This window comes from Nannobrachium achirus (assembly GCF_963921795.1).
Source record: "Nannobrachium achirus genome assembly, chromosome: 23".
Taxonomy (NCBI): Eukaryota; Metazoa; Chordata; class Actinopteri; order Myctophiformes; family Myctophidae; genus Nannobrachium; species Nannobrachium achirus.
Genome location: NC_137830.1, coordinates 32,637,717 through 32,660,064, shown reverse-complemented (window position 1 = coordinate 32,660,064; position 22,348 = coordinate 32,637,717). Strand labels below are relative to the sequence as shown.

Sequence of the window (22,348 nt, the reverse complement as noted above, 5' to 3'; positions counted from 1 at the left end):
CATGGCACAGAAGGCCTTTACAGAGCTCTCCCATTTTCACAGTCAGCTGCTGCAGTCCTCACTTCCGCTTCTTTCTTTCTTTCTTTCTTTTCTTTCTTTCTTTCTTTCTTTCTTTCTTTCTTTCTTTCTTTCTTTCTTTCTTTCTTTCTTTCTTTTACTCCACTTCAATTATTGGAAAACTTTTGAAAAGTACATGTTAATGCCAATACTTTTGTCCTTTTACTCATCTACATTGCAGTAGCCTACTGTTACTTAATTAAAGACATTGAGTACCTTTTCCACCATTGCACGCACGCACGCACGCACGCACGCACGCACGCACGCACGCACGCACGCACACACACTTTTACAGGAGTCTCTGAAGAGACAATGGCTTGGGAGAACACATTCCCACTCTCAATAAAACCTCTGACTCACATAAAACTGTCAACACCCTCCACACACACACACACACACACACACACACACACACACACACACACACACACACACACACACACACACACACACACACATACACACACACACACACACACACACACACACACACACACACACACACACACACACACACACACACATACACACACACACACACAGACATGCATAAAGACACATGAATGAAAACCATGCCAGTGGGCCGCTCCACCCAAAGACACAGCTAAAAATACAGATACAACTGTGCGAGCGAGCGTGCGTGTGTGTGTCTGTCCTCTTGTTGTTTTGTTCTATAATCTGCCATCTTCTAAAAACCTATAAAGGCATGTGTTGTCCATAAGCATCAATATATTGATTCTACAGTCATGATGTCATAAACCATGTCTGGAGATTTTAAGAGCTTGGCTTGGCAAACGTTCAATTAGTGACTAGGCCTAGTGGCCTACAGTGTGAGGAATATGTATTTAGTTTTTGTTTTTTGTTCTTGATACACATTGTGAGCTTGTAGATGATAGATCTGATATTTTCGAATGATTTTTATACATTTGAAAACCTGTGAAATGGGGACGTTCTGCATAATGAGTACTTTGAGTACATTTTGATACCAATACTGAACTTTTACTTAAGTACATTTTGAATTCCAGACTTTTACTAGTAACAGAGTATTTCTACATTGCAGTATTGATACTTTTTTCCTGGGCAGCAGCTGTTCTTATTATGCATCTGTTTTATTTCATCCATCAAAACCCAAGATGTTCTTCTTTTCTTCTCCATCATGGTGCATTCCTCTTATATATGCCACAATGTGGTAACGAGGCCACAACCAAATGAACAATATACATACCTGTCTATTTATTTCTCTGAAATTCTACACACGTAATCATAACAAATCAGAACAGGACATTTTCTTTCTTAATAAAAATTCAACAACGAACATTACACTCACTGTCATTGCAGAGAAATAGAGCTTTGCGGTGGCGGCCATTTTGTGGTGGCACACATAGCAAACCCATTAATTTTCCTCATGAAGATTTCTGAAAGGTTTTATATAAATTATGTGTAAAAAAAAAAGAAGAAGAAGACATTTGAATATTGAATTATATTATATAATATGTTTAATAAATACCATGGTCATGATTCAGCAGAAGCCTGGTTGTCTTGGTTCCAGGCTTTAAATGATTCAGAAAATCTCTATGGGAATAATGAATGGGCTTTCTACCTGTGGAACCACAAAATGGCTGCTGCAGGTATGCCCTGTAGCAGACATAACAAAGACTTTGTACGTTCATGAAACAGTAACAGCCTTCATGTTCCCCCATCTTCATCTCAGGCCCGGAGGGGTCAAACATTATGCGTCAAACATCTTCTTACGTCCCTCCATTCCTGACATGGCCTCCACGTTCTTACGCCAGTCGCCCACCTCAGTCGTCAGATCCTAGGAGAGAGTTCAGAGTTACAGTTAAATCCCATTCATTCATAATGTTCCCCATAAACACAATTAAATTGTTAAAGCGGCACGTCTAATCTGTATGTTAATATTCTGTATACAATTGTTAAATTGTTAAAGCGGCACGTCTAATCTGTATACAATATTCCATATACAATTGGGGGGTGGTTGTATTTTGTCTCCCTGCTCTTCTATTGAGACATTGAAAACATGTCAAATAGGTCATGTCTCACCTAGACACAGGATCTGACACAAATTTTGACCTGATTGTCAAGATTACATTTATCCCATTAAAGCTGTACTATGTAACTTTCCTCTTTTACCCTGGATTTGAACCCCGTTTGCTGACACCATTGAGCTAATAGAACCTGCCTGCTTGCAAATAGAAGTTATAGAACCTGCCTGTTTGCTCAGGGCAATTGTTTGTGCCACAATTAATCATCAAGTAAAATGTCATAATCGTGATGGCCCTAGCGTTTATACCTTGTCTTGTTTGACGTCTTCCTTCTTCACAGACTTGAGGTTGGCTCGGAGGTCCATGGAGCCCTTGTGTTTGGATCCCAGCAGAGCTCTCATCATCTCGTCCGCAGACACCCTCACCTTTCGCAGGGCGGGCTTCTTGAACTTGCCTCCCAGGTCCTGTATCTTCAGCTTCAGTTCGTGGATCTGACAAAACAGATACAAGAGTGCGACAAGTGTGAGAACACAATAAGCCTTTAATAGAATTAAAATATTTTATGCAGTTCATTGGTGCTGTCCGCTTTGAAAAAGACAACCATTACTGTATGGAATGTGATCCGGGGGACAGTAAGGGCTTAATTGAGCCACATTTTGTCACCCTCATAGCATTATTCATAATTCATATGCATATTTAAGTCATATTTTGCCCGAATTGTAATATCAGCCTAACTCTGCTACCTTAGCCAATCAGAATTCTCGATTCCAAATAAAGAAGCCTTGTTGTCCATTCCAAAATCACATACCGGTATGTTTGTCTAAGTCAAAGAGATGACTTAAGGCAGATAGTGATTGGGACATTCTAAGAGGCTGAGGACATGGGAAATAATGCACAGTGAATCAGTGTAAGAGTAGTTAGGCAGATAAAGGCACATCAATAAGTCAAAGAGACTTATGCAGAAAGTGTTTCTTCTTTTCAGAAAACTTTCAAATATGACTTACAGTCAGTGGATGAAAAAGTACTCACATTTTTTACTTAAGTAAAAGTATTAATACTGCAATATAGATGTACTCTGCTACAAATACAAGTCCGGAAATCTACTTGAATAAAAGTATTGGCATAAAAATGTACTTAAAAAATGCTATTTTAAAACAGCCTAGGTATAAAATAGGGCTAAAGTGGTTTATGTAAGTAACTAGTAACCAAAGTTTTCAAATAAATGTAGTGGAGTAAAAGCACAATATTTGGATCTGAGATGTAGTGGAGTAGAAGTAAAAATATTGGAAATTGGAAATACTCAAGTAAAGTACAAATAACTCATATGTATTGTGTACTTAAGTACAGTACTTAGTTACTTTACACCACTGCTTACAGTATAGGCACAATTATGGTATGAGGTTAACTAACCACGCATTCTGTGAGTTCACATGGGCAGTTAAAGTGATAGTTCACCTATTTTTGACATAAAGCTGTGTGAAATACTTGCCATTAAAACAGTGGTTAAAATGTATTAATTGATTACCAGAGTCCCGTGGTCAGAGTTCTGGTCAGTTTTAGATGAATATTAAGTAGTTCCAATGGGGTGGGGGCCATTTGGCGTGGCCCAATCATTGAAAATAGATTAATCCACAAAACTAGCGTCATTTGTATTGTTGGCCTATTTCTACCATATAGAGCGAGGTTTCGTTCTGATCAGCTGACTGCAAAGCACCTTGTTTTGGGGAAATACGTTGGAGTGGCATAGTGATACTGGACACAAAAAATAGTACCATGTGACAGAGGGGTCAAAGTTGAACGAAAGTTGGTCTATTTGGTATAAATAGGTCAACAATACAAATGACGCTAGTTTTGTGGATTCATCTATTTTTAATGATTGGGCCATGAGCCCCTGCCAAATCACCGGAACTACTTTATATTCATCTAAAACTGACCAGAACTCTGACCACGGGACTCTGATAATGAATTAATACATTTGTAACCACTATTTTAATGGCAAGTATTTCACACAGCTTCATGTCAAAAATAGGTGAACTATCACTTTAATATCCCATCAGGTCCATGTTTGCTGTTTGAAGCTTACAAAGAAAGTTGACTGTTTAAAAATGTTGATTGATCTTATGGAGATCAAATATAAACACACATCAGGCCCCCGGAGGAGAACATCTCGTTCTTACATCTTTGTTGTGTTTATTGACTTTGGATTCACTGTCGTATCTCTCCTCATCCACTGAGTCGATCTGTGCATGAAGCTCCCTGCATAGATTCTGTTGGGAGAAACGTGATGAGTGACGACATCGTAAAATGTACTTTCCAAAAGAGTTGTTTCTTTCACTAACTTCTAATACTTTTCTCTTATTTCTTTATTGCTTAGAACAAGGGTTCCTAAACTTTTCAGGCCGTGACCCCCTAAAAGAATCATAGTTGAACTGGGGACCCCCCACCCTAACAAGCACATGGAATTGTATAGAGTGGAAGTATTCAATTTGGTTTGACTAAAAATGTAGTTCCACAGATAAATATAGTGAAAATAGTCGAACTACAAGCATTGCGAGGCGTTGTGAGGTTGTAGATCGTCTAATTTCAAATGTTTTCTTAGGTAATAAATTGACAATTTGGCCAATGTTTGCGAATTTCTTATTGTAGGGGGATCCCCAGATGATTAGCTTAATGTGCAACATAGTTTTTGCACTCAACAATAAACCAACCTACAGTAAAGTATACTGTACCCTGTATACAGGGTATATCTACACATTTCTAAAGTACATTTTTTTTAAGACCTTTTTAATACCAAATTGGCATTGTCAAATATTACATAAGAAAGGGGCAAACATGAAAATACTAGCCAATCTACAAGCTCACTTTGCCTCGCACATTATTTATCTGTGGAACCGAGTCAAACTAAATGTAATGCCTACAATTCCAAGTGCTTGTCTGTATGGGCCGGTGGGGGGGTCCCCAGTTGGTTCAAATGATTATTTTGGTGAAACTGTTGGGAACCTTCGTTACCAATAGGTCGTCCTGGGACAGTCCAGACAGCTGCAAAGGCGGTAGCTTCTCTCCCAGGTATTGAACCTTCTCATCGTCCTTCTCCTGCTTCTCTTGTTCCAGATCCTCACATGCTTTGGTGAGCAGTAGGATCTGGAGGGAAAGAAAAAACCATGGATGCTTTTCAACTCAACCTGACTCCACCTTCTGTCTTTTTGTTTGGTTTTCAACTCAACTTACTAACACTTGCCTCTCCTTTTGGTTATCCATCAGGTGTACATCACCTTACCACCTTACTTAAAAATGTATAATAATAATTACAAAAACAATCAGTGGTTATGCCAATTCATTCTCCCCATAACTCTGTGTTGCCATGTGCCACAGCTGTTAAAGCCCCGCTGACTCTGAATACAGATGTGGCCTGAGCTTTTGACTTGCCCGTTGGTGTGGTCTTTGGCATACAACATTTGAAAGCCACTGGTTTATAGACAACTGGCTTCACACAGGCACAGTTTTAGATCTATCAATACCCACCAATTTAAAGATAAATGCAGTCCTAGAATGTGTGACTCACTTTGAGGGAGAGCTTGCGCGAAGCCGAGATCTTCGACTTTGGCTGTGGGGGAAAAGAAAAGCAGATTAAATACATTATCATTTTACTGTATATATTCAGCAATACTTTATATTAGAAATATTTAACTTTAATTTTATAATGGAAGACATTACGATGTCATGGTTATGGCATTTTTCTTTCTTTCTTCATCTTCCTTTAACTCATAATACAAGCCAAACTATTTTCCACATCGCTTGCAATACAGGACAACAAGGCTTCTTGATTCTTGAACATGTATGGAGAACTATGCAAGAAGGCTCTCGAGTGGTTCATCCCAAAGCCATATGCTCTATCTCCCAGACCGGCCACAACTAGAGATAAGGTTGTATTAATAGGATGAAGTCAAAGAGGGAAACACTCCACGGTATAGCTAGACCCTCCAGCTGATAACAACCAGGTCTGATAAGCAACAAGTGGCAGTCACAGTGCTGCCCCCAGCATGACAGACGCTCAGCACATTGATGCCATCATGTGTGTGAGGGATTGGCACCAGTGTTGCCAGATTCTGCATGAGGTCTATATGAAAACAAGGCCAAAAGAAGCGACTACTGTATATTGGCCACATGGGCACTTTAAACCTATATACTGTACATTGGCGATTTGAAAATAGCAGATCTACAAGCTCACAACGCGTCACGATGCATTGCGTTGTGAGCTTGTAGATTTGCTATTTAAAAAAAACCTGGTACGAGGGAAGGGGGTCCCGGGCTCAAAATATTTCAGATGGGGTCGTCTACGGAAAATATATACTAATTTGGGGGTCCTTCACAAGAAAATGTTTGAGAACTATTGGTTTAAACAACATTTGGAAACAAGCCAAAATAAACAACTACAGTACACTTTAGAAAAAAAGAAAAAGAAAAAAACGCAACCTGCCACGACCAATATTTACCAGCAACGTCCCAGAAAAAACAGCCCCAAGTCTTTATAATTAGCAGACCTGGCAACAGTGATTATCTCTGAAGAATATAGCTGGCTCACCTTGTTTGTATTGGGATTCATTGGCCTGGAGGGGTTGTCACTCTCCTGCAAGAATAGCAAATTAGAAAATGGTTATGAAGAAAACGAGATGTTTAACATTAGCAATATATGGCTATTGACATACAAATAACACAGTTATAACATATTAAGAGGATTAAACAACATAGGGCAATTTGTGTTTTGACTTATAGGCAATTGTAAACCTGACTTTTTATTATTTGTGGAGTAACTGACTTACTCCAGACGTAGCCTACTAGGGTCCCTTCACTTTTCTGGGTTTGTTCCCGTCGGGAGCGGAAACCACTATGTCATGTTGTAGTCATAGGCTAGACGGACTACACTTTTGGCCGGAACTATCAAACCGGAAACAGTTTAACCCAAAATAATTCCCCTGTGGTAAAGGACATACTTTTAGGGCCTACCTAATAAACCCCTTGATGCAGCGTAGTTTTGCTTTTGGAAATTTGTTTGGGTATGCATCTTTTAGTCCAACTCGTAGCGACTTGCAAGACTACACTAGGCTCCTCGAGTATTTTAATAGGGATTGGGGAAACAAACAGGGGGAACCAAAACAAAGCGACACTGCTTGTGGTTTTCGCCTAGACCGGATACATTACAGTTACTGTAACGTAACTGTAATGTATCCAACCACAGGAGCATGGGCTGCTGTGTATAGCATTCTCTGACATGCAGGGATTAACACATTGAAGCGACGCGTTAGTGTATGCAGGACACAGGAGTCGTCTCGCCCAGCTGTAGTCAGCTGTCAGTCAGCTAAGTTCTCATTCCTCATTATCATATCTGCTGGTCATTATGTCACATGACTGCCATACTCCAATCAAAGCTCTCAATCAGTAGGGAAGGCTCCTTTAAATACGGCTTGCTTTCTCTACCTATGCTTGGTTCCGAAACTTCGGAATCATTCGCTGCTAGCTGCCTCCTCCACCCCAGCATCCACCTTTGCACGATCAGTCTGGCTAGGCTCAAATACTTGTGAATGTCAATGTTGTTATGCTCAAATAATGTGATTTTGACTAAGTTACATGTCAATGTATTGCTTAGTGTTCCCTGGTTTTGCTTAGCATGCTCAGAAAAGCTTGCACAAAATTCAGGGAACATCTCCGAACGCAGAGCCCATTAACGCCAAGATTAACTGTATTCCATTTACGCAATAAATGGTTAAATCTACTTAGACGTGAGTGTTCCTGACTAAATGGACACTGTGCTATCAATTAAGTAACTCTCTTGATGATTCAGTATCACATTGCTTTTAGCCAGTGGTGGACAATAGAGAAGTACATTTTAGTCTACCTGACTACGCTGTTTAAGTAAATTACAGTATCTGTACCAAGCATTTGTTTTTCATTTTTGGAAGCTTATCTATCTATAAATGCGAGAAGTCTCTGCGTGTCTGTAATCCGCGTATCTCGAGAACCGTTCGTCCCACCGGCTTCAGATTCGGCACGCGCGTTCCCCGCCGCCGCACGGAGTGCAGTGCCGGGTCTCGACCCGACCCGACGCGCGGTTTTCCCGAACCGGCGAGAAACGTTCGGAATCTCCTTATGCGGGGTTGATTGTTGACATCAGGCTGTTCCGGAGGAAATCGGCGAAAGCTCTGACTCATTGTGACATCACTTCATAAAAGGCTCTGACATCACGTACGCCACATGAGTCAACAAAAAATCTCTGTGAGTGTGTATGTATGTATGTAATCCGCGTATCTCCAGAACCGTTCGTCCCACGGGCACGCGCGTTCTCCATATATGGGCATAAAATGAATGCCCCCATATATGGGCATAAAATGGATTGCAGACAGACAGATACAGATATCTCCATATATGGACATAAATGGACAGAGGCAAACAGATGGTCAAAGATCTCCATATATGGGCATAAAATGGACGCAGACAGACGGATACAGATATCTCCATATATGGGCATAAATGGACACAGGCAAACAGATGTTCAAAACGGGTCCTATGACAACAGGTGTGAGGTTTGCATTAAAGGGGGAACCGGCACTGTGTCTGCAACACAGTTGGAGGCACAGACAGATACTCCATATATGGGCATAAAATGGACGCAGATAGACAGATATCTCCATATCTGGGCATAAAATGGACCCAGAACTATAACTGCAGTGATCTCCATATATGGACATAAAATGGACGCCGACAGACAGACAGACAGATACAGATATCTCCATATATGGGCATAAATGGACACAGGCAGACAGATGGTCAAAACGGGTCCTAAAGGGCGGGGCATTCATTCCCTATTTACATTGTTCCGAGTTGGCCCGAAGGGCGGCCCAGCTTCTAGTGAATTAATAATAAGGGTAATAATAATAATAATAATAATAATAAAATACAGTGATGCATTGATTAAAAAAGAAAGAAAAAGAAAATGTAGCCTACTGTGTAAGTTGTACTTTAATACTTTAGTATTTTATAAGCATGTAGGCCTACAGTACATTACAGGCCAGTTTTGGAGGTAACAATCCATACTAAGGCTTTAGAGAAAAGTAGAGTTCAAAAACATGATTCTGGGCAGAGTGCTGTCTTTAAGTAGGCCTATGTGTAGAAGCCAGTACTAGTTTAACTCGAGTACAATTCAGACAGAGCAATGGACTTATTTTATATTTGACCAGCAATGTCTATACTTTGAGTGCTTTGTCCACCACTGCTTTTAGCTCAGCATGCATGACCGATCAACAGTGTCACCCACAACTGTTAGCATGACTGCCACAATCCTGACAGTGTGTCACACCTAAAGAATGAAAAACATCTAAATATAACACTCGTTGTTGTAACTCAACCAAGTGAATAATGAATGAAACACACACACACTATTGAATGGATATGCAAATTTGTAAAATAAAGGATTTATCAAGTGGGATATTTCACTTTCAAACATTTGGAGTCATTTTAACGTCTACTCAGGCTTTTGTGAGCACCACCAGACAGTTTTTAAGTTGCTTGATTCAGCATTTCAATATTTGATATTCATCTTTATCAGACACGCCCACTTGCCATACAAACCCATTGTAACTATAAACTACTTTAAACTAGATGAGTTGAAAATACCCATCCTTTGTTCTGGTAACTGATATTGTCCTTCCAATGTGTCATGTATTTTTTTTCCTTTTTTTTTTCTTTTTTTAATGAAAAACATTAATGAAAAATGTAATTTAAAAACATGGCTCCCTCACACATTAGAAGGACAATGTCAGTCACCATAACCAAGCATATGTGTTATCGATGAATCTATCATAGTTCAAAAATGGAGCTTGAAGTTACAATGGGTTTGTATAGGAAGGGGACCTGGGCTGCTCACAAATTAAAATAACCAAAACATTGTGAAAGTGAAACATCCCTGTACCAAATCCAAAAAATAAAATCAAAATAAAACATTCAAATACAACAAAAATACATACACAATCAGAAGAAATGACAAATAAATGAAGGAAAACCCTGACAATGCCAAAGGTCTCATTGTTGTTACCTGGTGTCTGGGATGTCTGCAGAGCGAGTCAAACGAGGCATGCCGGAGACAGAGAGGGGTTTATATAAGGAGTGGCGGACATGACAGTGGACAGCAGACAGACAGTGTCAGGGCCCCAAGAATGTGCTGGCGGGAGGCCAAGCATGAAATACCACCTCGGCTGTCTTTGTGTGATAACACACTACTGTGTAGAAAGAAACACTGGTGGAAATAACATTTAGCCTACTCAAGACTGTATTGTCCTCAAGTACAATTTTGAAGGTACAAAATCTCTGTCAGTCTCATCAATTTATTTACTTCAGTACAAGAATCGATACCACAATGTAGAAGTCCTGTGTTCATTTACTTAAGCAAAGTACAAAAGTACAGACATCAAAATACACTTGGAGTAAAAGTACAATATTTTCCTCTGGGATGTAGTGGAGTATAGAAGTAAACGTATAGAAAATTACCATAATAACCCTAAAAAATTTAAATGTACTTTGATGTACTGGCAGTTAACACCACTGCCAACCATTAATACCACCTCCGTCTTTGTGATAGCATATTGTGAAGAAACAGTGGTGGAAAGTAACATTTACTCAAAGCGGCAGTGGCTCAGGGGTAGAGTTGCCGTCTTAGAACACGGAGGGTTCCAGAAGAGTTCCCAGTTAGATCCCAGGCTCCCCCAGACTCAGTGTCGCAGAGCAAGACTTAGAACCTCTAGTTGCTCCCGGTGAGCAGTTGGTGCCTTGCATGTGTGACATGGCAGTATCAATTTAAAAGTTGCCAACAATGCCACCTAGGGAATTGCACCCTAGGAAATAGTATTGAGGATTCTAAATCTACAGTAAACCGCCTGAGACATGAATGACTCCCCACAAGGTCTGTTGTACAATGAAAAGGCAGATACGTGGATCAATACACATTGAAAGTCAGTTTTATTCACAGGGAGAGGCCTATACAAAAGGCAATAACTTAATAGCAGGTAATGAGACAACAGGTTAAAATGTTATGCAGTGTTCAGTAAATATAAATTGTATCTAAGGACTTAAGGACTGGTGCTGAGGCACACCAAGGGAAACAGGGAACTACAGTATTATAGCCTATAGCTAGCCAGCCGAGGGCAGTGGCACCCCAAGCCACAGCACACAAACCAACTAAGAAAACATACCTGTGCTGATGCATCATGAAACTACCAAAACTGAAGCCCGACAGGCCAACTTTGGTTGAGGCATTGTCAGGAAACCGCACATGCCGTGGACAAGCATGGCTACAGCTGAAGCCCCACAGGCCAGCTCTGTTATTTTGCATCATCACTAGTACATGCTGAAATACTAAAATATCTCAAAAAACAGATTGAACACAAAAAACAACTCAGGATTGTGTTGATCGTGTCCCAAACAACAATAAAATAAGATAGGGTTGTCCCAGAGGTGAAGTGGCCCTTTAAGTAATGTAGGAAATCAACCTGCTGATTAGTTGGAGGAGAATGGGCAGAGCTTGATTGGCATAACCCATACGGAAGTATAGCAACCCACACGTGACCCAACAAAAGTGCATAGGGATGCTGGGGTTCAAGTGGTTAATGTAAAGAAAGTATCCTATCACATTACACGTTACTGTAGTAACTCTGAGGACCCCCTAGTGATCCCGGACTCCTTGTTGAAGACCACTGTTTAAAGACAATACTGTACTTGTGAAAGACCATTGGAGACACATAAAATGTCCTGTTGTGCTTTCTTCACTGATCCTCAGCAGGTGGAGTGTCTATTTCTGCTGCGACCCAGCCCCCCAAGCCCCCAAACGCAGGCTGATGGTATCCTAGACCTGCCCGTTATGCACTTTCTGCTGTCGTTACATTGGCTGACAGGTAGCTGACAGCTCAATGCTTTACGCCACAGGCACCTTGACGCGCTTGTCAGTGTTGCCATGTCTGCTTATTTATTATGGTGACTTTGGGCTTGTTTTCCTGTACAGTGACTTGTAAAATGTTGTGGTTTTTTTGGGCTTGTTTCTAAAGTGTAGTTGCTTATTTGGGCTTGTTTTCTAAATGTTGTTTAAATCAGTGGTTCTCAAACATTTTCATGTCAAGAACCCTAAAAATCTTTTGTGTCCAAGATTTGTTTGAAAATAGCGGGTCTACAAGCTCACAACGTGTTGCGATGTTAGCTTGTAGAGCTGCTCTTTTCAAATAGCCGATGCATATAGGTTTAAAGAGCGCATGTGGCCTAGTCTATGTTTTCATAGACCTTGGTTGCTTGCTTCTCAGACAATCTGGCAACACTGTGCTCACCCTGGGATGTCAGTGGTCTTAACGCATCGTACACAAGTCGAAGTTGCATGGTTCACGCCTCTGGGTCAATTATCTGGTGGTAACCCTACAGTCCAAGCCATTAGGAGGTGTTCACACTTAGTTCAACACATGATTTAGTTTATATATCGTTGCTGTCGGGCAGAAACCTCCTATCTCTCTGTTTTTTCGTAAATGAACGATGACTTGATCATCCTACGGCGTCACACAGAAGCATTAAAAAACTTAGCAGATCCACAAGCTCGAAAACGCAGCGCAAAGTGTCACGTGTTGAGCTTGTCGATGATCTGCTACTTTTGCTGTTTTTGAATTTGAATCCTGATAAGTAACAGTTTCGGACATATTGAGGTTTCTACCCGACATCGAGATACTGTAAAATGAAGCTGAAATCCCCTGCATACGCAGCAATGCACTTCAACGCGTGATTTTACTTGTGACCATTGCTGAACAATAACGATTTAGGCATTTATCAAACGCTCTCATCCAGAGCGACGTAAATGACACAAACACCAGTCAACTATAATGACAGGGTAAATGGTCACTTAAATAGATCTGTAGTGCAAAGAAAACAATTAACCACATACACCTTCTCTCTATACTTAGACAAACTTTATGAGTTGAACTGGGTTCCCTCAGGGCTGCCTGTACAGTATGTCATGTGGATATAGAATGCAATGAAACACAAGTGCAGAAGAGTAAACTAGGATACCATGCAGCATCTGTCTAAACATTTGTGGTGGAGCAAAACAATACAGTACACGACACAAAGTGATACCAGGAGAGAGGAGTGTGCTAGGGGGGTGAGGTACAAGACACAAGGATACGAGGACCCCCTCGAAAAAAGAGATGATGCATCTCAAGGGGCTTATCCCTTAAGGGGCCCAGTCCAAAGCTTGGGAGACAGGAGGTAGAAGTCTAAAACGCTTGTAAAATATAAGAATATCACCAACTTGTTCAGAAAAGATACTGTACGGTAAACGTCTTGTCTCTCGCACCATATAGCCAAGGTGTCATATCTCTTTTCCCATAGAAAGGAGGTGTCATTTGTTTTTCCCTTTTTTCCTTGGTACATAATAGTGTTTCTTTCGTATTTGTTGATGACATGTATTATTGTGTTATTATATTTATGCTATGTTTATGAATTGAATACAAAGGACCACAAGGTAAACACATTTTTTTGTGTTATCCTTTTAGCCTCGTCTGACTGTATCATGTGCTGTTTACATTTCTGACGAATAAAGTATTCAATCAATCAATCCGCTTTTCTACTAACTTTACACTCCATACACAAAAACCACAACCCTCCCCTCCTGCAAACTTTGGCTTGGATATAGATTTTCACACACGCATTGCAGGCATGCATGGCACCTCTCTCTAGTCTGTGTATTGTTGATGGTTCTCATATTCTTAGTGCAACGGTTTCACACAGAGCAGCTGACATTTTGTCTTCAGTCCTCCTGTGGGGGCGGGGGCCACTGCTACTGTCTATGCTCCTGACCTTGACCTCCTCCAAAGCTGGGCCCATGAGACTGACATGCTTATACCATGTGCTCATGACCTTCTTCTACATGCTGCAGTCAGTGTGCCAGATCTGCTTATTATAAGCGACGTTGGGGCTTGTTTTTCTGTAAAGTCGCCTGTAAATATTTGTAGTTGCTAATAATAGTGTTGTAGTCGATTCCACCTAAAGCGAGTCCAAGTCAAGACAAGTTAAAAAGGGGCCGAGTCCGAGACAGGGAGGGGGTCGAGACCAAGTCGAGACCGAGACCAGATAAAAGATGTATGTCTATGTATAACGTCATGGGGTTCTCAGGACATAATTTAACATCTTGAAAAGTTTATAGTTCCTGCTATTATTTGTGATTTTTGACACATTTTCCAGACTATGAATTACATCATCTAGTAATTCATCAATGAAAAGCGACAGACAGCTCTCTTATAATGTTAATGTGAATGGGCTACTCAGTCATAATATGGGTATAATACCATTATTTCATTGCATTGTCTTGACTCTTGACTCGAGTGGATTCGTGAGTCCCGAGTCCCTTAGTCCGAGACATAGTCAAGACCGAGTAAAATCATGGCGGGCAAGAAAGACCCAGACGAAATGACTTGGGACGAGTCATTGACCCTACTACCAGTAAGATGCCTAAGGGCAAGGTCATGCAGAGGACCCAAATGCAGTATGACACAACAGGCAAGGATCTCAATTCAGGTGGTTTATCTCCAACTTAAACTTCCCTATAGAATGGGGCAGGCAAAGCAAGGACTTATAATGCAGAATGGCTTGCAGCCAAATCACAGCACAGAAAACACTGACATGGAGTTACAATCTGACAAGGAAAGTGAACACACTGGGGCATATAAATAGACAAGGACTAACTAGATACAGGTGAACCCAAACATACAATCAACACTGGGATAGGCTAAGAGGCAAACAGGACACAGGTGACTAGGGTTACACTAATACAGGGAGGTGAGACAAGGCAGGAAACGTAAAAATGAGGCAGACAGGAAACACTGGGAGCAAAATTAAAGGTACACTGGTGTAAAGTCAAACTCAAACTGCAACTAGGAAACAGGAACACAAAGACTACAAAATAAGATACAAAAACCACAAGGCACAGCAGTGTACATAAAGACTAAATACAGAACAAGAATACAAAATAGGAATACCAGGTAAAAGTCCAAAACTAAATAACGCTGTCACACAAGTCCACAGTCCTGAGGAGCGGACCGTGACAGCAGGACAGAATTCGCACAGGGCGGAATTCATTCATGTGTGATTCGAGTTGGACAAAATGTGGACAAAATACTTTCCCAAATATGGATATGACTAACGTCTGACATCATAGTCTCATGTTATAGACACAGACGCATGAGACTCATACAATTTGTCCATTTATGGGCATTCCAAGCTGGTGTTATGGGCTTAATATTGATGACATCAGGGATCTCCATATATGGGCATACAGTTTACAGTTTATAGTTTAGGCATTTAGCAGACACTCTTAATCCAGAGCGACTTACAATATTACCAATACATCAGTACAATAAGCAAGGGAATACATCAATACATCAACATCATTACATCAGTTGCATAGAAATATCAATCTAGAAAAATAACGTAGGTAGACCAAGCACCTAGTAAAGTCAATAAAAACCTTTATATAAAACTTAGGAATTTTATCTAGCTTTCATGTATGGTCATTGAGGGTAGGCGAGTGCTATGGTAAGTGCTATGGGCTTAGGTGAGAGGAGAGAGTCAGTCATTTTAAGCGCTGCAGCCCAGTTTATTCCACAGTTTGGGGGCCGGGAGAGCGAATTGTCTAGGAAGAGTGGATTTTTGTCCTGGGTTTTTTAGCGAGAGTTCTGTCAGCATTCCTGTCTTATCTGATCTAAGTGAACAGGTGGGGTTGTAGGGGTTAATCAGGCTTTGGAGGAATGGAGGTGCCATACCATGGCTGCTTTAAAGGCCATTAGCGTTTTGTATTCTGTGCGGGTCACAATCGGGAGCCAGTGGAGGGAGTGGAGAAGAGGAGACACGTGAGTTGGAGAGGATTAAGAGCACATGCCGGGAGGGTAGTGAGGAGAGTGTTAGTCCAGTTTTGATATGACTGATGTCTGGATGAGGAGCTGGGCTGACTCCTGGGTGAGGAAGGGTCTGATTTTACGGATGATATAGAGTGTGAACCTACAGGACCGGGTGACTGATGCAATGTGTGCCTTGAATGATAGCTGGCTGTCCAGGACCACACCAAGGTTTTTAGCAGTTTACTTGGAACCGAAGTCACCAGTGCGTTAATGGAAATAGTTAGATCTTGCATGGGTCAAGACTAAGCTGGGAAGAAGAGAAGCTCCGTCAGCTTGAGGTGGTGGGCTGACATGACATCCACACTACAGTGAGATGTCGGCCAGACATGCGGCAATGCGGTCTTCCACCTGGGTGGCCCTATATAGACTTTGTTGTACAACAAAGTGTCGCGCGATACATTGTCGATGTGCTATTTTTTTTATTTTATTTTTACCTATTTTTCACCTCAATTTAGTAGTCATTATGCCAATCCTCCCCATACACATTTCCAGTTCGAAGAAGCTGCTGTCCCTCCATATTTCTGTGTTGTCACTGCTGTTGTATCCAACTGACCCACCTACCAGTGAGGAGCCCCCACCGGGAGGACGTAACTTCGTCCTACTCCTCCCGCCCAACACTCCCTGCTGACAGCCACCCCCCGCCCCCCTGAACACGGGCCAATTGTGCATGTAGACGCTTGACAATTATTTTTTAGCTATTTTAGATAAATTAAATTAAATACGATTGTTTTTAATGAATTGACATTTTCCGCTTATAAATGACATGCCCCAAATAGAGGCTCCATCGCGCCAGGTTGAAACTCTGTCCTTTCTATCTAGTTATTAAGACCATTGATATGACAACTGGAAATTAACTTATTTGGGACATTCTGTCTCCACCCTGTGGTCAATTTTGGGAAAAGCAGGGAGGCTATCTAGGCTACAGTATTTCTAAAGGTATAGATAACTTACAACTTCTGACATTTAAATAGGCTACTGGTCCATATTTAAACGAACAATTCAGTTTATTTTTCATATGTGTAATTTACTTAAAATTAGAAGTTTTGAAAAGGTGACCCTACGCAGCAGAATGGAGATGACAGGAGTGGAGAAAGCTCCATATTCGCCAAGGGCATTCTTTTTTTTTTCTTTTTTTTTCCTTTTTTGCCCAGGCAGATTGGTCTGGTTCCAGGCTATCTAGATGTAGCCTACACTGTATTGCTAGTAGACTATTTGAATTACTATATTGGCCTATAAATGAAGAAAATGTCTAGCATTCAAAACTACTGTAGATAGAGGCCTACCCAAATTGACTGCTGGACTGAACATAAACTAGAAGCAGAGCACTGGTCTCCGCCAGGTCAGGTAGGTTATTGTGGCCTCCTGGTGGCGCTATAATAGGCCAATGTGAAAAGGGTGCCATGTCTTATAGGGCCTTTCAGGGCAATCGGACGCTGCATTCATAATATGAGGCATTTTGTTCCAAAAGTGTGTTTTGCAAAAGTCAACCTGCTGGTGGTGCTATAACAGGCCAATGTGAAAAGGGTAGCATTTGTAGCTCGGGAATATGCATGCAAAATTTCACGGAAATCACACACTGTGTTTGTGATTTGAGGCATTTTGTTCAAAGCGGTCCAATCCTGCAAACTTTGGAAGCCAATGTTAATTAGGATATATGAAATAGGAATTATAGGTAAAAACACAAATCGCCTGTTAAACCGCCACCATTAGGCTGATTTGACATTTTTTAAAGTGGCATTTCTTCCTCTGCCTAGTGGGAATGTGTGTGAACAATTTCACAAAAACTATCCTAAATTATAATACACTAGAATGGTTTATAGGTTTATAATTGTGATTATGATACACTATAAAGTATGAATGTATTACTATGATAATTATAATACACTATAATAGATTATAATAGTGTGGTTATAACACAATATAATCTATTATCATGTATTACAACCGTAGTGTTTGTCCTCGCTCAGGCCTACTCTAGATTGGATTAGTACCAGGTTTAGTAGGCTTACCGCTTTCACACCACTCTACCCAGGGGTCCTTGTAGTGGAAAACCTGGCACAAGTGGGCGGTGTGGAGTGGTGTGGTGTTGGGCAATGTCAAGTGGAAAAGGGGCTTATCGTCTCGGGAAAGCCTTTCGGCCTGGCGGAGACAAAAAGCATTTCATTCAACAACACCAAAAAAGTCCAGTAGAGGACAGCAGCGCGCCATGTTTGCGCTGCATCTCAACGGGGCGCCGCTAAGCTACAGTAGCACAAAAAGCACTTTGTCTCACTGTGTCAGGGGTGTCATACCAAATTCTGGGCCCTGGGTACAAGTATTCACTCACATTTTGTGCTTTAACTATTGAAAAATAGCAGATATACAAGCTCACAGCGCGGTACCGAGTGCCACGCTCAGGCGCGCTGCGAGCTTGTAGATTTTTGAAAAATCGTGAACATTTGTGAAGTCTTTGAATATTTCAAATCCTTCTTTTTTTAAACTATGTTTCTATGTCAGTGGTTCTGATGCTCAAACTTTTTCATGCAGGACCCCAAAATGATATGTATCTGGTCATGGACCCCCATCTCAAAATATTTAGTTCCAGGGAAGGACCCCCCAAAAGCAAAATTTGAGTTCAAATGTTCGCTTAAAAATATATAGGCCTATATTCAAAGATTTGCACACATGTTCACAACTTTTCTAAAATAGCTGATCTGATCTACAAGCTCGATATCTGCTATTTTTCAATAGCTAACGTAATTAAGGCCCCCTCCACCTTGGGCCCTAGTAACTCAGTCCCACTTTCCCCCCCTCTTGTGACGCCCCTGCACTGTGTGTGAGAGAGACAGAGAAGGGAGGGGAGGGTGAAAGTCTGTTGGGAGGGAGGACAGAGGGGGAGGAGAAGATCGAGCTGCTATTTGGATTGAATGGATTGGACCCGGTGCACTTGCACACTCACAGCACAGCACAGCGGGCCCCCTGCAACCCGCAGGACAAGCAGCAGAGACAGAGGGGACTCAGAGGACAGGAGAGGAGACAGAAGAAGAGGAGGAGGGATAACTGGGTCGGACGGTAGGGTAGTGGGACTGGCCTGGGCACGGAGCACCACACTAGTCGAGGCGGCGACGATCGAGACCCCTGTTTTCGGGAAGCGAATGGGGATGCCGCTGCAGAGGGGGACCGGGCCCAGATCATCATCATCATCAACATCATCATCATCATCATCATCATCATCTCTCACAATAATAACGGCGGCGACTTGGTGCTGCTCGTCCACTGCGACGGCGAAACATCGCTGTGATGCATCGAGGAGGAGGCGAGGAGAGAGGCCAGGCGGATTCCAAATTCCAACAGCCCTAAATGATCGCGTCCCACTGATCTAGACTAGACAGAGCGTCGCTGCAAAAAAAAGGACAGGCTGAACCTTTCCCAATCCCTCCCGTTTTTCTGCAGCCAGAAGAACAGGGAAATTCCATCCAGTTCCCACATGAAGAGGGGCTTGGTGGCTGGGTGGAGAGGGGATCGATGCTTGAAAATACAACAACACCCACTCGTCCTCCTCCTCCTCCTCCACCCGTTCTGTCTGGGATGAGAAAGGATGCCGATTTAGACGCGCAGCAGACAGAAGAAGCCGTGAGCTTTTATTTGCCATCAGTTTGAGTTTGAATGAGTGTTTTTTGGCGCTGAGTTTTTTTGGAGACACACACTCACAACGCGCCGATATAGAAACCATGTTGGTGCGATGCTGCAGGAACAAGCTGTCGGTGTGGGCCGCGCTGTGCGTCCTGGTGCTGTGCTGGTTCTACGTGTTCCCAGGCTACAGGATCCCCAGCGACAAGGAGATCGTGGACGAGGTGCTGAGGCAGGGTCCGGTGTGGCAGAGGAACCAGACTGGCATTGATGTATACAGGTGAGTGTGTGTGCAGAACAACAAAAAACTAAAGAACAATACACCACAGTGTGGGCTACAGTGAATTTATTGACCTAATGCCTATTGGGACCTAATCACTTAGTTAATTGCATATCATGTGGGGCCCAATTTAATGGTAGGTCTATAACTTTCTGGTATGTTGCCAATGCAATTATGTTCTAGTGGCTTTAGACCAGAAAGTTAAACCATTAAATTGGGCCCCAAAATGATATGCAATTAACTAAGTGATTAGGTCTATATTATTGTTATTGTTTAATGATGACACATACATACAGGCCTTGGTTGATGACACTGTAACAGAGCAGGGGTCTGTTACAGCCAGTATCCCATTTTAATATACAGGCATATATTGCTATTAAAGATCTGTCATTGTGTTAGCTTTGCTGCTGTTTTACGCAGAAACAAACAAAGCCGGCAAAATGCCGACCCCATGTGTGCTTCTACATAGGCTACCATGCCAGCTTTCCGGCTTTCCGGGAATCAGAGGAGTGATGCGAAATACTAAGAGTGCCAGCATCGTAGCCAGCGTCTGAGAGTGTTGAGGTGCTTTTGGTTGCTGACTGTGCTCAATCTGCTCATCAAATGCAAGCAAAGCTGCTGTGCATCATCCATGTAGATGCCTACATACAGTGTAGCAACAAATTCTGGGCCCTGGGTACAAGGATTCACTGTGGGGCCCCTGTGCTTTAACTTTTGAAAAATAGCAGATATACAAGCTCACAGCGAGCTTGCGAGCTTGTAGATCTCCTATTTTTGAAAAATCGTGAAAATCTTTGAATATTTCAAATCGGTCTAAGGTTCTTTGAAAAAACCTGTTTCTATGTCAGTGGTGCTCAAACATTTTCATGTGAAGGACCCTCAAAATGATATATATTTGGCCATGGACCCCATCTCAAAATATGTAGTTCCAGATGCAGAAATTGAGTAAATGTTTGCTTAAAAATACATATATTCAAAGATTTGCACACATTTTCACGACTTTTCAAAAAAATAGCAGATCTACAAGCTCGCAGCGCAGCACTCGGTGCCGCACTGTGAGCTTGTATATCTGCTATTTATCAATAGCTAAATAGCTATAAAATAATTAAGGCCCCTCCACCTTGGGCCCTGGTATCTCAGTCCCACTCCCCCCCTTGTGATGCCCCTGCCTCCATACTGTACGTGTTATCTCTTGTCGGTTGAAAACCAAAATATGTCCAAAACTGTTACTTTTCAGGATTCAAATTCAAAAGTAGCAGATCTATGTGATTTGAGCTTGCAGATCTGCTACTTTTGATGCTTTTTGTGTGACGCTGTAGTGTGATCAAGAAGGGCATTCGTTTACGGGAAAAAATTAGAACATCTCTGGTAGCCCCATGTGGCCTAGATTGAGAGGTTTGTTCCATCGATGGCGGACAGAGAGATCACAAGGGTCCTCGTGCCTTGTGTACAAAGCGTCATGACCCTGCCGCGTCACACTAGGTAGCCCCTGTCACATAGCCTGTTCAAGGGGGAATGTTGCGCAGGTATTCTGCAGCCTCACTGTTCCGTATAAAAGGTATGGCTATAGAATGCGGAGGTAGTCGACATGGAGGAGAATTGCATCCTTGTGTAAGACTGGTTAATTGTGCTAGCACACAAGCCTTTCACGACACTGTGGCCGCTCGGAGCAGGGCGGTTCTGGAGAACCGCTAGTCCGATCAGCTTCACACTCGACACTGCACTCCTATAGGTCCTCGGCAGTCCAACCGGCAAGTTTGAAGTTGATTGGATTCTTCAGATAGACAAAGGGCAGAGTACAGACATATATTCCTGGAATTACATAGATAGAGATTCATTACGTCTAGTGAAGAATGAATGCCGGTTTGGCCGGTTTCGTCAGTTCCGCCTCACACTGAGACTGCTTGGGTCCTCAGCAACACACCTGCCAAGTGTGAAGTCAGTCGGTTGAGCGGTTTTGCAAGATCAGCAAGGCCCTCTTCAGAGCAGGCTGGTTCTGGGAAAACTGCTCATCCGACCAACTCAACACTCGACTGTGCACTACCGTGGGTCCTTAACAATACACCATCCAAGTATGATGCTGATTGGGTGAACTGAACCCAATCAACAGTAAACAAACCAACATACAGTATAAGTGTATACACTATACAGGGTATCTGCACATACTGTATCTAAAGTCACAATTGAATGACTTTTAAGAGAAATAAACACATTTACCAAATTGTCAAAAAGAGAAACACATTGTGTAAATAGTCGATCTGCAAGCTCAGATAAACATTCACAATGAGTCAAAGTGCTTGTCAGGGTGGGGGGGGGGTCCCCAAGTTGAAATATGATTGTTTTTGTGTGGTCGTGCGGCTTGAAACGTTTGGGAACCCTTGCTATCCATCTGTTTCCGCGAGAATTTACTGTAGCATTATCTGTGG

At 42.0% G+C, this 22,348-nt stretch overlaps 2 protein-coding genes across 2 annotated transcripts in view; one reads left to right on the top strand and one right to left on the bottom strand.

Annotated features, from left to right (window-relative positions):
• Positions 1-1,786: 1,786 nt before the first annotated feature.
• On the bottom strand, positions 1,787-19,745 carry LOC308308884 (troponin I, slow skeletal muscle-like; the record flags this gene model as incomplete). The annotated part of the gene is made up of 7 exons (XM_080754340.1): positions 1,787-1,873; positions 2,369-2,551; positions 4,238-4,327; positions 5,070-5,201; positions 5,623-5,664; positions 18,972-19,150; positions 19,724-19,745. 7 exons carry the CDS (start codon positions 19,743-19,745, stop codon positions 1,787-1,789), a joined length of 735 nt encoding a protein of 244 aa, XP_080610466.1.
• Positions 19,744-22,348, top strand: part of st8sia1 (ST8 alpha-N-acetyl-neuraminide alpha-2,8-sialyltransferase 1) — a gene marked incomplete at both ends in the record, with an annotated part of 31,669 nt that continues 29,064 nt past the window's right edge. The window contains one exon of the mRNA XM_080754339.1: positions 19,744-19,922. Within this exon, the coding sequence (XP_080610465.1) occupies positions 19,744-19,922 (179 nt within the window). The remainder of the gene's footprint in view (positions 19,923-22,348) is intronic.